The sequence below is a fragment of the Rhipicephalus microplus genome, chromosome 2 (assembly GCF_043290135.1).
Source record: "Rhipicephalus microplus isolate Deutch F79 chromosome 2, USDA_Rmic, whole genome shotgun sequence".
NCBI lineage: Eukaryota > Metazoa > Arthropoda > Arachnida > Ixodida > Ixodidae > Rhipicephalus > Rhipicephalus microplus.
Genome location: NC_134701.1, coordinates 66,543,687 through 66,560,022, shown reverse-complemented (window position 1 = coordinate 66,560,022; position 16,336 = coordinate 66,543,687). Strand labels below are relative to the sequence as shown.

General features: G+C 48.3%; 1 protein-coding gene across 2 annotated transcripts in view; it reads left to right on the top strand.

The window, feature by feature from the left end:
- Positions 1 to 11,936, top strand: part of LOC119169868 (uncharacterized) — a 49,396-nt gene extending 37,460 nt beyond the window's left edge. For both annotated transcript variants that reach the window (XM_075886527.1, XM_075886526.1), the window contains exon 5: positions 11,047 to 11,936. In XM_075886527.1, the coding sequence (XP_075742642.1) occupies positions 11,047 to 11,124 (78 nt within the window). In that variant the 3' untranslated portion in view covers positions 11,125 to 11,936. The remainder of the gene's footprint in view (positions 1 to 11,046) is intronic.
- The last annotated feature ends 4,400 nt before the right edge of the window (positions 11,937 to 16,336 follow it).

Sequence of the window (16,336 nt, the reverse complement as noted above, 5' to 3'; positions counted from 1 at the left end):
ATCGGACTGTTTGTGCTTAGTCACGGGAATGCTTGAGTGGTGGCTGAAGTGCTTAGTCACGGGAATGCTTGAGTGGTGGCTGAAGTTTGGAAGGCTCGTGCGTAGACGTCTGCCTTGGAGGAGTTCACCAGGGGAATGACCATCTTCGAGGGGTGATGAACGATAGCTCAACAGCCCAAGCCAGAAGTCCTGTTTCATTTCCGCAGTCTTTTTCATGATATGTTTGACAATTTGAACGCTTTTTTCAGCGACGCCGTTGGACTGAAGGAATCCAAAGCTAGATGTCGCATGCTGGAAGTCGTATTTGGAGGCAAAACGTGCAAATTCATAGGATGAGAACTGAGGACCATTATCGCTGCAAACTTTTACTGGGACGCCATATCTAGCCAAAATGGCGCTGAGCTTTTCGATTACAGATATAGCGGTCAAGTCCGTTAGTTTTTCGACTTCTGGAAAATCTGACGAAGCATCGAAGACACAGAGGTATGAACTTCCACCTTGCTGAAAAATGTCGACGCCAACTTTGTACCACGCGTATTGCGGTGTTGGCCTCAATACTAACGGCTCCCTTTGCTGCGCATAAGCGTACTTGCGGCAGGCTGTACAGCCCTGTAGCATCTTGCTCGATGTCCACGTTAAGCCCTGGCCAGAAAACCAGACGTCTAGCTTTTGCTTCGACCTTGTTCATACCCAAGTGCCCATCATGAATGCGGTCGAGTATTTCTCGCCTCAATGACTTTGGGACAACCACTTTGGATCCCTTAAATAAAATGTTCTGTACGAGTGATAACTCGGATGCGAATGGTTTCAATGGGCCCTCGAGCTTTTTCTAGCTCGAGTCGATAACAGCTCGAAACTCGGGATCGGCTGCAGTTTCCAATGCTAGGCGATTCATGGTCTTTTTGCTTACCAAATCGGACACGATTATCGTTGCATGGACTTCCACGTCCTCGTTGAATCCAACGCCTCCTGCGGCGCTGGTGACGCCCTGGACAGCATGTCCACCAGGAGCAGCTGCTTGCCTGGCACGAAGTAAAGATCAAAGTCATAGGTGAACCAACGCAGAAAGAAACGCTGAAGTCGTGGAGGCATGTCACCAATAGGTTTCGTAGCAATGGTAATCAATGAACGATGGTCAGTTCCAATCACAATCTTGCGTCCATAAACAAACTGGTGAAACATTTGGCATCTGTAGGTAATTGCCATCGCCCCTTTTTCGATCTGAGAGTATCTTCATTCTGCATCACTCATAGCGCGAGATGCATAGGCAACTGGCCGCCAAGCGTCACCGTAACGCTGTAAAAGAGCTGCTTTTAGCCCGCATTTCGAAGCATCTGCAGAAATTTTAGTTACTCTAGACGCGTCAAAGATGGCGAGCAGTGGTGGTTTGATGAGATGCTCGCAAATAACTGCCCACTCACGCGCATGGTTTATTGTCCATTAAAAAATGGTGTGTTTCTTTAAAAGGCTGCGCAGCAGGTTCGTCTTATCTGCCAGGTTAGGTATGAATTAGCCAAAATAATTAGCCACGCCTAGCATCCGGTGTACGGCTGCCTTGTCGGCCGGGTGAGGTAAATCGCCCAGTGATGCGCTCAACAAAGGGTTTGGTTTTATTCCCTCTTTAGATATGACGTCACCCAAGAAATGAAGTTCAGTCCACCCGAACTTGCATTTATCAGCATTGAACGTCAAACCAGCCTGTCTAGCTAATTGCAAAGCATGACGGAGGCGCGCATCGTGTTCATCTTTAGTAGTTCCATATATTAGGACATCGTCAACATACACGTGCACTCTTGCTGCGTGGTCGAAGATTTCGCTCATCGCCTTCTGAAAAACTTCTGGAGCGGAAGCTATACCGAATGGGAGCCTGAGAAAACGGTATCGCCCAAACGGTGTGCTGAACGTGAAGATATTGGACGTTGCATTGTCTAAAGGGATTTGGTGAAAGCCGGAGTTTGCATCAAGGTGCGAGAAATATTTGGCCCCTGCTAACTCAGCCTCAATATCTTCTCGCTTTGGCATTTGATAATGTTCTCGCTTTAGACACTCATTGATGTTCCTAGGATTCATTCAGAAACGCAGCTTTCCGTTTTTCTTTCTTACGATTACTAGAGGGCTCACCCAGTCTGTTGGCGCGTTGACCTTCTCTATGATGCCGCCTCTTTCCATCCGCTCGAGCTCATCTCGCAGTGGTCCTCGCAATGCCAATGGTACGCGCCGCGCTGGCATTACTACTGGTGCTGAATGCTTGCGTAAGACCATGTGGTATTGCTGATGAAAGCAGCCAGTTCCCTGAAATAAAGGCGGGAATTCTTTGACAATGTCACTGGTGCCATCTTTTCTGACCATGTTTACGTTGCGCGACACCAGACGCAGAGTTTGACTTGCGGCTAATCTAGGAACAGTGGAACTGCTCTTTTTCCCAACGAAAAAGGGGATGCTACATGACCGATCATTCGTCTCAACTTGCAGTGTTGCCACGCCGACGTGTTTCATAACACCTCCACTGTAGGACCGAAGTACGGCACAGCTTGGGTAAAGCTTCAGGTCCCCCTTGCACCTTCGGTAGATAGAGTAAGGCAGCAGATTTGCCCGAGAGCCTGTGTCAACCTTAAGCACCACCTTTTCACCCGCAACCTTCGCTTTGACTGTCCAATCTTCCCTGCTGTTGATGTTGCAAATTTTTACATCCAAAACGCTGAAGTCATCGCTTTTTTTGTGAACCTCGTCTACTTGACGTTCCGTGCAGCACCTAGTGAAGTGATTTCTTCCTTTACACACGAAGCAAGTTTTTCCAAAGGCTAGACACCTAGCACGCGCATGAGAGTGACTGCATTTGGCACAAACGTGCTGTTGCGGTTTTTTTAACCCCGTCTACCTGGATGCATGTATGGGACCACGCTTCATTCTGCTGGGCGGATACTTCCGCAGCTCGACATATTTGCCCCGTTTTGTCGAGCGTCAAGTCCTTATTTTTGAGCATTTTTTCGCGCAGCTTGGCGTTGTTTGTGCCGAAGCCTATCTGGTCCCGTATCAAAGATTCTGTCAAAGAATCGAAGTTGCAGCTGCGTGCCTGTCTCTCGAGGTCGCGTAGAAAATGCTCGAAGGGTTCGCCTTCTGCTTGTGTTCTAATGCAGAACAGATATCTCGCAAAAACCTCATTTTGCTGCTCTTGGCAATATTCATCAAACTTCTTTACAACCGTCTCGTAGCCTTGCTTGCTTTCACTCTCAGAAAAATAGAAAGTGTTGAATACCTCGACTGCTTCGTCTCCCGCAAAGCTCAGCAGGAGCGCGGTCTTGACAGCTGGAGTCCTGGTTCCTTCGCTGGTGATGTCGCCTCCAAGAACAGCTCGAACTTCTGTGTGAATCTCTCCCAGTTCTTTGCCGTGTTTCCGGATAGCAGCAAGCGTTTTGGTGCCTGGAGAAGTTCCATTGCTAATACTCAATTTTGCTGGGCGGTCGTGGCTTCTAATTGCATAGACCGGTCACTGCTTGCAGCTTGTGGGCCCATTTTATCTACGTCGCAGAGTGACGCGCCTACTTCTGACATGTATCGGATCTGTGACGAGTGGAAGCCAGTAACAAAAGACCGTTTATTTAAACAAGGAACGCTTATATATAGTTTGCAGCATGATAACCACGCGTGGACATTATCTAAGATTAGTTTCGTTGACGGTGGTGCATGCGTGTGAATGGCTTACAAGCATTGCTCGATCGATACAATATGCAGTGACTTACCGTGCCTACAGACGCGCTCTTATGGGCTTTCTCAAGTGAAAGTGAAGCGTTGAGTGAAAGGATGTTATAGAATACGGGGGTAAGTGTCCCATAAAAAAAGCACAGCATATCCACGGAGTGAATGATGATGAGTAGGGCGAAGTGTCTGTCAGTCCGTCCTTCGGTTCGTTCTTGCTTTCGTCCTTCGTACATCCATCCGGGGGTCCGTACTTTTGTCCGTTTGTCCATGCGTCTATCTGTCCATCCGTTCATCTGTGCGTCCGTCCATCCATGCATTCATCCAGGCGTCTGTGTGCTTCTGTCCGTCCGTTCATGCGTGCGTCTATCTGTCCGATCGTGCTTTCGTTCGTCCGTCCGTCGATCCGTCCGTCCGTCAATCCGTCCGTCCATCCATCAGTTTGTCTGTATGTCTATCTGTCCGTCCATCGCCTGTATGTCTGTCCATCCGTCCGTCCATCCTTCTAGCTGTCTGTACGTGTGTCCGTGTGTCCATCTAATGAACACTCAAAATACTGCCATCCTGCATCTTTTTATTATATATTCATCATATACAAGACCACAATTCAGCGGACGTTCCAAAGACTAATCAGGAGGTGTTTACGTACTTCAACCACAACAACACAAACAACAAAAACTACTACTACTACTACTACTACTACTACTACTACTACTACTACTACTACTACTACTACTACTACTTACATCGGGGACGCATGACCAATGCTTAAAGAAGCTTCACTTATGTTAAGGCGTTTATTAGCCGGCAACGAGCGAGAATATGCAATGGCGACAGTCACAGCAAAGCACGGGCTCCCAGCGCGAGCGGCGTCTTTGTTGGGTAGCCCCACTAGAAGGTACGCAAGAGTTCGACCCATTTCATAGTTCGGAGGCTTCGCTACAATTACCCCGGGGTCGAAGAGGGAGCCGCCTGGCGACCTAACAGCTTGTTATTATTAGCGGGTCATAATAAGCCTTCAGGCGCTCCACGTTGACGATGTCTCGCCCACGGCGGCGCATGTCCGAAGATTGTTCAACGGGTTCGATCAGATAGTTGACGGGTGAGGTGCGCTCGATGACACGGTAGGGCCTTCGTATTTGGGACGTAGTTTGGAAGAGGGGCCAGCGGCAGAGGTTGGGGTCGAGAGCCATACAAGCGCACCAGGAAGGAACATGAGCTCAGAATTGGTGGAGCCATCACGGATACTCTTCTGCCGCTCTTGATCTTGCGTCGTAAAAGTCTTGGCAAGCTCGCGACACTCTTCAGCAAGCCTGGCTGTCTCGGAAATAGGTGTACACTCAGATGGATCCGGCGTGTACGGGAGTATCGTGTCCATGGTGTGCGACGGGTGCCTTCCGTACAGCAAGTAGAAAGGTGAAAAACCAGTCGTGCTCTGAGGGGCGGTGCTGTAGGCGTAGGTGACGAAGGGCAGTATATTATCCCAATTAGTGTGGTTGGCAGCGACGTACATAGAAAGCATGTCGCCGAGGGTGCGGTTAAAGCGTTCGGTGAGGCCATTCGTCTGTGGGTGGTAAGCAGTAGTTTTGCGGTGGACAGAATGGCACTCCGTCAGAATGGCTTCGACGACTTCCGACAAGAAGACACGGCCTCGATCGCTGAGAAGCTCTTGGGGTGGTCCGTGGCGCAGTATAAATTGATGCAGCAGGAAGGACGCAACATCGCGCGCAGCAGCCGCAGGGAGAGCGGCGGTTTCGGCGTATCGAGTTAAATGGTCAACGGCAACGATGGCCCAGCGGTTACCAGCCGACGTCAGAGGAAGTGGTCCATACAAATCGATACCTACGCGCCCAAAGGGACGGTCAGGGCAAGGTAACGGTTGTAGACTGGCGTGCGACATGTGGGCTGACGGTTTACGGCGTTGGCAAGTGAGGCAAGAGCGAACGAACTGCTGCACATAGCGGTACATCCCGCGCCAGAAGTAGCGTTGTCGAATGCGATGGTAGGTTTTGAATACCCCAGAGTGCGCGCATTGCGGATCAGAATGGAATGATTCACATATCTCTGACCGCAGACTACGGGGTATCACGAGTAACCACTGCCGGCCGTCGGCGTCGTAATTGCGTCGGTGTAGGAGGCCGTCACGAATGGCGAAATGGCGAGCTTGACGACGCAATGCACGCGTGGATGGCGTTGCGGATGGGTCAGAGAGCATGTCGATGAGCGGGCCGATCCAATTATCCTTTCGCTGTTCGGTAGCGATGATGTCAACATCAATGGCAGAAACAGCAGCCGAGGATACTGAGCAGAGCACATCACCTTCAGGCAGAGGGGAGCGCGAGAGGGCGTCGGCGTCAGCATGCTGGCGTCCGTTGCGGTACAGCACGCGGATATCGTAGTCTTGTAAGCGAAGAGCCCAACGGGCGAGACGGCCTGAGGGATCCTTCAATGATGAAAGCCAGCATAGTGCATGATGATCGGTGACGACATCGAATGGGCGACCATACAAATAAGGTCGAAACTTTGTAAGAGCCCAGACGATCGCCAGGCACTCTTTCTCCGTGACGGTGTAGTTTTTCTCGGCTCTCGTGAGCGTACGGCTTGCATATGCTACGACATATTCAGGGAATCCGGGTTTTCGCTGCGCCAGGACAGCGCCGAGGCCTACTCCGCTGGCGTCCGTGTGCACCTCCGTTGGGACTGTAGGGTCGTAGTGGCGTAGAATGGGAGGCGACGTCAACAAATGGCGGAGCTTCGCGAACGCGTCGTCGCACTCGGATGACCACGAATTGAAGGGCCCGTTGCTTCCAAGGAGCTTCGTCAGCGGTGATATGATCGTGGCGAAATTTCGTATGAAGCGTCGGAAGTATGAGCACAGGCCCACGAAACTACGCAGTTCTTTGACAGATGCAGGTTTGGGGAATTCGGCCACGGCCTGAAGCTTGGCAGGATCAGGAAGAATGCCGTCTTTGGACACGACGTACCCCAGTATGGTGAGTTGCCGTGCTGCAAAGCGGCACTTTTTCAGATTTAGTTGTAAGCCGGCATTGCTCACACGTGCGAAAACTTCTTTCAGACGTTGGAGATGCGTGGAGAAATCCGGAGCAAAGACAATGACATCGTCGAGGTAACACAAGCACGTGTACCATTTCAAGTTGCGCAGAATGGTGTCCATCATGCGCTCAAAGGTCGCAGGTGCCTTACATAGACCAAACGGCATGACGTTAAACTCGTACAAGCCGTCTGGCGTGACGAAGGCGGTCTTTGGTCGAGCGTCGTCAGCCATGGGTACTTGCCAGTACCCCGAGCGCAGATCGAGAGAAGAAAAAAAATCGGCTCCATGAAGGCTGTCAATCGCGTCATCGATGCGTGGCAGTGGATAAACATCCTTGCGAGTGATCTTATTGAGCCGTCTGTAGTCTACACAGAACCGAACAGAACCGTCTTTCTTCGCAACAAGAACAACAGGAGACGCCCATGGACTGTCGGAGGGCCGAATAACGTCGCGTCGGAGCATATCGTCAACCTGATCATTAATTACTCGACGTTCAGCAGGCGACACGCGATATGGACGTTGCCGTAAAGGTGGATGGTCACCAGTGTCGATGCGATGCGTAACAACGGACGAGCGACCGAGAGAACTTCGCCCGACATCGAAAGAAGAACGATATTCTTGTAACAGGTCCAGAAGTTGGGAACGCTGTACGGCCGTAAGGTTGTCAGCGATGGAGGGGCCAAATACATCAGCAGACGACGAATCAGAAGTGGAAACAGCATTGATGGTACACGACCTGGGAGCGCGCGTGTCATCGGGTACGTCCAGGACTTGTGCGTCGTCGACTGGTTCCACTCTGCCGAGACATTCCCCTCGAAGCAAGGTAACAGCGTACGGGAACGGGTTGGTTACAAAAATAGCAGTGTTGCCCTGGTTGACCTGCACGGTCGCGAAAGGTACTAGCAACCCTTTCCTGCTGCAAGCGCGGTCAGATGGCGAAACAAGTCCAATGGTGTCGGAGAGACCAGCGCAGTAGACAGACACAGCCGTCGTCGAGTTTGGAGGCACTGTTGTATCGTCTCTCGTTAGAATCTTGCTCAGTGTCGGGGGACTGTCTTCTGGCGTCAAATGCGAGAAGGGTGAGAGCTCAATTTCGGCAGCGGCACAATGGATGACGGCGTCATGGCGGGAGAGAAAGTCCCATCCCAGGATGACGTCATGAGAGCATGCCTGAATGATGATGAACTGGGCGACATACAGAACGTCCTGGATGACAACGCGAGCTGTGCACCCTGCTGTAGGATGAATCCGGTGCAAACTCGCAGTACGAAGGGATAACCCAGAAAGTGGCGTCGTCACTTTTCGAAGTAAGCGGCAGAGGTTTTCGTCCATAACTGATACGGCAGCTCCAGTGTCAATAAGAGCCGATGCACAAACACCGTCCACAAGCACGTCAATGACATTCGAGGGGCTGCTCTGAGGGCTTTCACATTGCGATAGCGTCGCAGTCTTTGCCTCAGGGACTGCGACGACTAGTTTTCCCGCTCATGAGATGCCGCACTTGGCCGCATGGGAGACAGGGAACGGCGTCGTGGAGACGGTGATCTTCGAGACGGACCTGGGCGAGATCGAGGGGGCATAGACGGTGGTTCTTTGCGATAAGGATGGCTGAGTTGGCCAGCAACAGGTGAAGAAATTGGAGCCGGCTGTACGCGATGGCAATAACGGGCCACGTGACCGGCGTAACCGCAGGCAAAGCAGATGGGCCGGTTGTCGGGTGTGTGCCATCTGTTCACCGGGGTAGGTCTCACCCATGTCGCAAGGGCTGATGGACGGAACGGTGGCTGCATGGTGGACTGAAGCTGAGGCTGAGGGGTTACGTCAACATACGTAGCGGGCATACCCGCTGCAACGGACGGAGGTCGTGCAGCAGCTTCAGCGTAGGTCAGAGGGGCGGGTGCTTGAACGACTTGGGGTGGCCTGGCGACCACTTGCGCGTAACTCAGGGACGCAGGAGCCGGAGGCTGTTGGGGGTGGTAAGCAGGCATTACCTCCGCTATTTCCTGTTCAATCGCTCGGCGGATGGGAGGGAGAAGGGTAGTAGCCGATTGTTGAACAGCAGGTTGGTGGGAAAAGGGCAGGAGGGAGAACTGACGCGCGATTTCCTCACGGATAAAGGACTTCAGTTCTGCCATCAACGCTACTTGGTCACAACTGGCCTCCAAGCCAGCAAGCGTTGCAGCTCGTGGTGGGGAGCGTCGGGTCATCGAACGCTGCCGGCGGAGCTCCTCGTAGCTCTGGCACAGTGTGATGACCTCAGCCACCGTGCCGGGGTTTTTGGCGAGCAGCATCGTGAAGGCATCATCGTCGATGCCTTTCATGATGTTTCGGATCTTGTCAGACTCGGACATGGTGTGATTGGATTTGTTGCATAGGTCCAGGACATCTTCAATATAGCTGGTGAATGACTCACCAGCCTCCTGAACACGTTCACGCAAGCGCTGCTCGGCTTGCAGCTTGCGAACAGCAGGGCGGCCGAAGACGTTGACGATTGCGGTCTTGAAATCGGACCAGGTGGCAAAATCGGACGCGTGGTTGTTGTACCACAAACTGGCGACACCGGCAAGGTAAAACACCAAGTTTGCCAGCTTGCCGTCCTCGTCCCATTTGTTGGGGACGCTCACGCGGTCGTAAATGGCGAGCCAGTCCTCCACGTCAGTGCCATCAGCGCCAGTGAAGATGGGTGGATCGCGGATTCTGGGGACACCGGGACAAGGGGGTGGCATTGGAGGAGGCGTTTGTTGAGAAGCGTCTTGGTACATAGTAGATGGCAGGGTACGTGATCGTAGCTCCAAAGGCATAGACAGGGATCGCAGCACTCTCCACCAAATTGTTAAGGCGTTTATTAGCCGGCAACGAGCGAGAATATGCAATGGCGACAGTCACAGCAAAGCACGGGCTCCCAGCGCGAGCGGCGTCCTTGTTGGGTAGCCCCACTAGAAGGTACGCAAGAGTTCGACCCATTTCATAGTTCGGAGGCTTCGCTACACTTATAACATATTGGCCTATATTGCACAAAAGGGGGTTTCTATACTAATGCCAAACATCGTAGGTAGTAGGACGAATCAAATCTAAATAATTAGGTATCAGGATTAGTTCAAGTCACGAGAGGTGAACTTCAGCATTACGAGCCTGCTGGCTTTCTACGATGAACTTTGACAACGCTTCAGTTCGTTCAGTTAAAGGTATATTCGTATACAAAGATCGTACATTTAATGTTACCAGAATAACCTGACCCGAAAGTGTTTGTGTTTCAATAGTGTTATATAATATTGGGAAGAAATGGGTAGTAGTCTTAACAATTGGTGGTAGGGTGGATGGTACGTCAGATATATGATGATTTAGAAATGTTGATGGGGACTATTCAGTAAATGCATTGTTGTTGGAGACTATAGGTCTGCCTGGGATTTCCGCGGTAAGTGAGTAGTTCTATGCAAACCCTATGAATCTTTCGAAAGAGGTAACATCAACCTGCTTGCTGGTTTTGGGCATTAGGAACCTGTGCTTAGACCGTGTGATTAATTTCCTTGCTACAGAATTTGTTATAATGTGTTTTATGATATTACTATAAATTTTTGTTGGGTACTAGGCTAGCCTTTGATTGTGAGTGTTGTTTTTAAGTTGTCTGGTAGCTTTGCTTTTACATTTTGCTATAAGGCAGATTACGAAAGTAGGCCCTACCCCCCTTGTCTGCTGCTTTTAGGAAAACATCCTACCTGTTTGAAAGTTGTTTCAAGACGTAGTGCTCTGCATTAGTTAAGTTCTTTGGCTTTCAACTCTTTTTATTTGTAGCCAGTATTTCTCTTGAAAGTAGTTATATGTGTTGATCCTAATATTGTTCTGTATCTCGCGTCCAGATGCTCAGCAGTCGTAAAGATTCATGGCTGACGTTTTCTGTGTCAGCCTTGTATTTGTCTCTCACACCTGCGTATTCAATTTTGCCCCCATCTCCCATGTTGAAATGGCGGAGAGGGTACGAAGCGTAGACATGCCCACACTAAAGAAGTCAGTTCTGTGCTAGCCTTGAAGAAGATAAATCTGCCTGTCGAAACGTTGACTCAACACAAGACCTGTTCATGGATCTTGTATCGCAAGCTTCCTGTACCCCTTTCTACCGTTTTTCGAGACATAAGTTGGAGAGGACAGATGTTACGAAGCGTAACTTAATGTGCTTGTCGTGCTGACTTCGTAACGTGTCCTTTCTAACTCCTTTGTCTAAGTAACTGTAGCGCATTACTTTAATCTGACAGGATATACCTGCCCAATATCTCACTCTGCTGTGATTATCTTTCCAGTTGGTGACATTAACCCTGGCCACGACTGTGTGCTGCAAGGTTAGGGCCCGCCGAGGCTACCTGGCCGTGCCTCTCTGATATACTTTGTGGAGTGCCAGTGACAATAACCGAAATTCAAGCACCCGTACAGTGATGCACGAAGTAGTGGCGTTTGCGGAAGCTGCACCATTGAGATTAAGCATGGTGCGCTCTCTCTCATTTTGTTGTGACTTTCGCAGCATTAGCCAAAGCACAAAAGAAGCTCTTCTTTCTCGCAGCTCACCCCGTTCACAAGAAATGTGAAATGTGTAGAGAAAATAACAATCGTTCAAAAATCTAACTTACCATTTAGGTACTAGAATTGCTTTGCAAAACACATATTGCATTTGTGTGCACAAAGAGTATCGCAGACACCATCGCTTTCAGGAAGATCGTCGCTTGCCGCACCACCACCTTGCTGTGTTTTGCAGACCACTCAAATTCCGGATAGGAGAAGGTAGGAGCTTTAATGTATGCATGCTGAATAGGGGCTTTTTTTTATACCTACAGGGATCCAGGGAATAAATAGAATGAACACGATAGAAACTGAATTGCCATTCGCCTCATTCAGAGAGTTGCTACGCAGTTCATGTGTGTATGCTTCTTTCCTATCGTTCATTATGTCAAGGGGCTTCCAGTGACCCCTATAAAAGGGTCCTGCATAAAGGGGTCTTGTTTATCGGAGTAAGCATCCGATGGCTATTATAAAAGAACTTCATGTCTCGAGAATCGGCCCCTATAATTTTTTTAATTCGTCAAGTATAAGTGGTGTGACAAATTTATTGCACGCTTTATTTTTTATATTGTCACACGCCATGATGAACAATAAGAAATGTTCCATCAAGGCAATAAAGACGACAACTAAAATAGCACTTGCGTTGTTGCTGCTGCTCTGCCATGTTGGCTGAAGGACTATGTGTACAATTTGTTAATATATTACTTACTTCCTTTTGGCTATTCTCCCGCCATGACCTTTCGGTTGTAGTGCTGGCTGCCGAGACAGAATAACGAAGCGACGCAGTTGCCGATGCTTGATTTTTCCTGTGATGGCAGAAGAGGGTTAGGCTACTTTAGCGGCAACTGCAATGGCAACAGTTGTTTTTCCTCAGCTCAAAGACCCATATTTGTTCTGTGGTACTGACAAAGTCGACACCAAGATATAGTTGCCAGTGTACGAGCGAAAAAGTCAGTGTACGAGTGAACAAGTCATACTTTTGACTGAGAGGCCTGCTCCTGTTGGCGAACATTTTTTTGCCTGAAAAAAAAAAAAACATATAAGGTGTGGTTTCAAAAACACGAAGCTGAAATTGGCAGCTTAGAAGTTTGCAAAGAAAAAAATGCGCGCACTGTTCGGCGAATCACTTTACATTAAGATATCGGCAAAGAAAGAGCAGGAATCTCGTGATGAAACATCGCTGGAGTAGTACCTGTCTTACATAGAAGACTTGCTATCTTTTCCGCATGGAAGAAGACAGCATGAAGAAGACTGAGAAGGTAGCGCACATATTAAAAGGGCATAGCTGATGATGCATTCAATCTCTAGTCTTGGAGGACGGTGGTCAAGTATATGCCATCTACAGAGAATGCCAGAGTTTTGAGGCCGCCAAAGGACGACGCACTGGCCATAGGTTCGCTCAACTTCCTCACACAGCAGCAACATGGTCGTATGAAGAAGTACCTGCACCACAGGAACCGTTGACTGTAGAGCACATAACGAACATAATCCGAGAAAACCCTAAAGTTATGTCTCCTGTTTCACGTGCTCTGATGCCTATGATTCAAGCCCTCAAACGGTACCTCTAGTGCATGCCATTTTCTTCAAGGAGCTTTTGTTGGCGAGAACTGTGTGTGTGACGCAACTCCCTCCCGACCAACTTATTATCGTCCGGCACTATCCTATAGCCAAGGTCATATGCTCCCAGTGCCACCTCGTAATCCCGCTGAGTGGAGGACTACTGATGAGCAGTCCGTTTGCTTTAAAATGAGCTACGGTGCTTTTTGGAGGTTAATCAATCTCTATGAATTTCACTGGATACATTCATTTGCACGTTCGCGCCACTCTTGCGAAATTGCAGGCTTGAGAGTTTCACAAATTTTGAAATGATCTTTAGAGCTTGCCCGAAAACTCTCACCATGCTTGCCAGAATTGATGGCAACATTGTGTATTTGTAGTGATTTTTGCAAGGGGAAAGTACAGTCTTCTGGTACATTGTAGCGACAGTGACGGAAGTGATCTACCACAGCAGCGTCTGCTTGTCTGATATGAATTGTGTGTGTTCGGTCAGCGCTTCCTGGGAAGGGGTGCGGCGTTGTGGGCCACACGATTCCCTAAATATTCACCAAACAGCGTAAGTGTTTCAGCCGATCACCGCAAACATGAGCTTGCAAGGCCTGGACAAGTAGCGCCATTTGACGGCGTTACTTGCAACGAGGCAGACAACTACGAAAATCTGACAGACAGCTACGAGACCCTTCTGCATGATGTGAACACAGAAGATGAAAAGCTAGACAAAAAAAAATGGCCTATAAGATAGCCCTAAGGTTACCGCGTATAACTTCAAACGACAAACTACTGGTGCTTCGGCTTCACAACACAGTTGAAGAACTGTGCGAGACGTAGTTACTAACACAAGACAATTGCCGTCTCCAGACTCCAACTGGCAGATCAGGAGGGGATCAAATATTACAAAAAAACCCAAGAAACTAAAGATTTTTCAAAGGAACTTAGAGAACGGTACACCATGTTACTAACACCAAATAACATTGATTCTACTTGGCATGTTGAGAGAAGATATTCTCCATGGTTTTTTGAATACATTGAGATAATCTGAAAAATACGAACATAGGAAGGTTCACGGACGCTACTACGCTTTAACACACCCATGCGAGGAAGGCTGTGTCTGTCGTCACAGACCATAAAGCGAAAATTGTAGTGTGTGCTTCAGTGAACCAGGCGTCGAACAACAGAACCAGAAGTAATCTGATGAGTAAAATCAAGCCACGCCAAGTGCTTTATGTAGTGCTACCACACTTGGTAACGTTAGGTCGGTCACTGTCTTTAGTAAGCAGCTGCGTAAACATCTATAGAACATGAAAATATGTTTGTAGACACAGTGCATCGCGTAGTGGTACTACAGATAATCTCCGGTGTTGCTTTAACCTAGAAGTTGTCGCATAGTGTTCCTTCTAAAGCGTAGTTGGACTGCGCCACAATTATGGTAGTGTGGACTTAACAATTACATTACGTTCCACGCAGAGCTGAAGGTAATCAACTGCAAGCAAACCAGTATGTTCATACCAAGCGTGATTTGAGAGTAGATTCAAAGTAATCCTAGCACAGTACATAGACATGAGCCTATATAGGTTTAGGATTATGATGCTGTAGGTTGCCGGTGGATCAAGCCTTGCGGAATTTGCAAGCAACTGCCCCGCTTGATTTCTTCTTGTGGCATCATAATCATCATCATCATCACCATCATCACCATAATAACCACCACCACCATCATCATCATCATCGCCAGCCTGACTGGGTCCTCTGCAGGACAAAAGCCTCTCTTATGTTCCGCCAGTCAACTCGGTCCTGTGCTTGCTGCTGCCAATTTATGTATACCCGCAAACATCTTAATCTCATCTGCCCACCTAACCCTCCGTCTCTCCCTAACCCGCTTGCCTTCTCTAGGAATCCAGTCAGTTATCCTCAATGACCAGTGGTTATCCTGGTTACGTGCTACATGCTCGGACCATGTTCATTTCCTCTTCTTGATTTCAACTATAATATCCTCAATCCCGGTTTATTCCATAATTAACTCTGCTCTCTTGTTGTCTCTTAAGGTTACACATACTACTTTCCTTTCCATCGCTTTGTCGTTCTCAATTTCAACTGAACCCTCTATGTAAGTCTCCCGGTTTCTGCTCCGTAGTTATGTACTGGCAAGGTGAAGCTGTTATATACTTTCCTCTTGAGGGATAGCGGCAATCTACCTGTAATGATGTGAGAGTGCTTGCCAAATGTGCTCCATCCCATTCTTATTCTTCTAGTTTTCTCAGTCCCGTGGTTCGGCTCCGCGGTTATTACCTGCTTTAAATAGACATAGTATTTTACAACTTCAATTGCACTGTTACCTATCTCGAATCGCTGTTCTCTTCTGAGGTTGTTGTACATAACTTTTGTTTTCAGCAGATTATTTTAAGAACTACTTTTCTGCTCTCCTTGTGTAACTCCGTAATCATGAGTTGCAATTCGTCCCCTCAGTTACTCAGTAATGCAATGTCATCGGTGAAGTGCAGGCTACTAAGGTGTTATCCATTAACTCTTATGCCTAACTGTTCCCATTATAGGCCTCTGAAAACCTCCTGTAAGCTCGCGGTAAATAGCATTGAGGGGATTGTATCCCCCTGCCTTACACCCTTCTTGGTTGGTATTCTGTTGCTTTCTTTATGAAGCACTGTGGTAGCAATTGATCTCCTGTAGATTTCTTCCAGGATGTTTATATATGCTTCGAAAACGCCCCGATTCCACAGTGTCTGCATGATTACTGATATTTATACTGAATCAAACGCTTTCTCGTAATTCATGAAGGTTATGTATAGTGGTTGGCTATGTTCTGAGCATTCTGAGCTTTTGGAATCATGTGACGCCTATGCCTTTTTAATTGAAAGCGTGGGCATGCTCTATAGAAACTCGTGCGCACAGCAATCTCAAGAGCTTCACTGCAGTTTGTTGAGAATTGGGAATTATGAAAAAAAAAACATTTCTGGACGGAAGGCGAAACGTCGGCAATGATATGGTGTGTGAAAAAGAAGTATACCAATAGACAATTCTAACATTCTTGACCACATACATGGCAGTAACCATTCAATTTCAAGTCCAAGTACAAAGCTGGTTCTCACACGTGCTAAAGGCGATATTAAGGAAGTCTCTTCCTTGGAGCCTTGGTGCCAATATGTAGGACAGATAAGCTTTTGAACGCAAGTTTAGATAGAAGCCACGCAGGATGCTCTAGCTACATTAAGAGTGGTATTGAAAAAAAATATCAGCAGATCCCACGTACCTGGGAGTCGACGTTATGCGAAGCATGCGAAGGGAAGGTAACCGTATTACAATTTTTTTTCTGAGCGACACGCCTTAAAATGATGCTAAATATAAAATGTTTTATGCACAGATATACGTTGAAGAGTTGCAGATGTTTACATAACCAGTTGTTTGCACTTGCGCAACGACGTCAACTGGAACATGCGTATTAGCAACACAAGAAGCTGATATGACATCAGC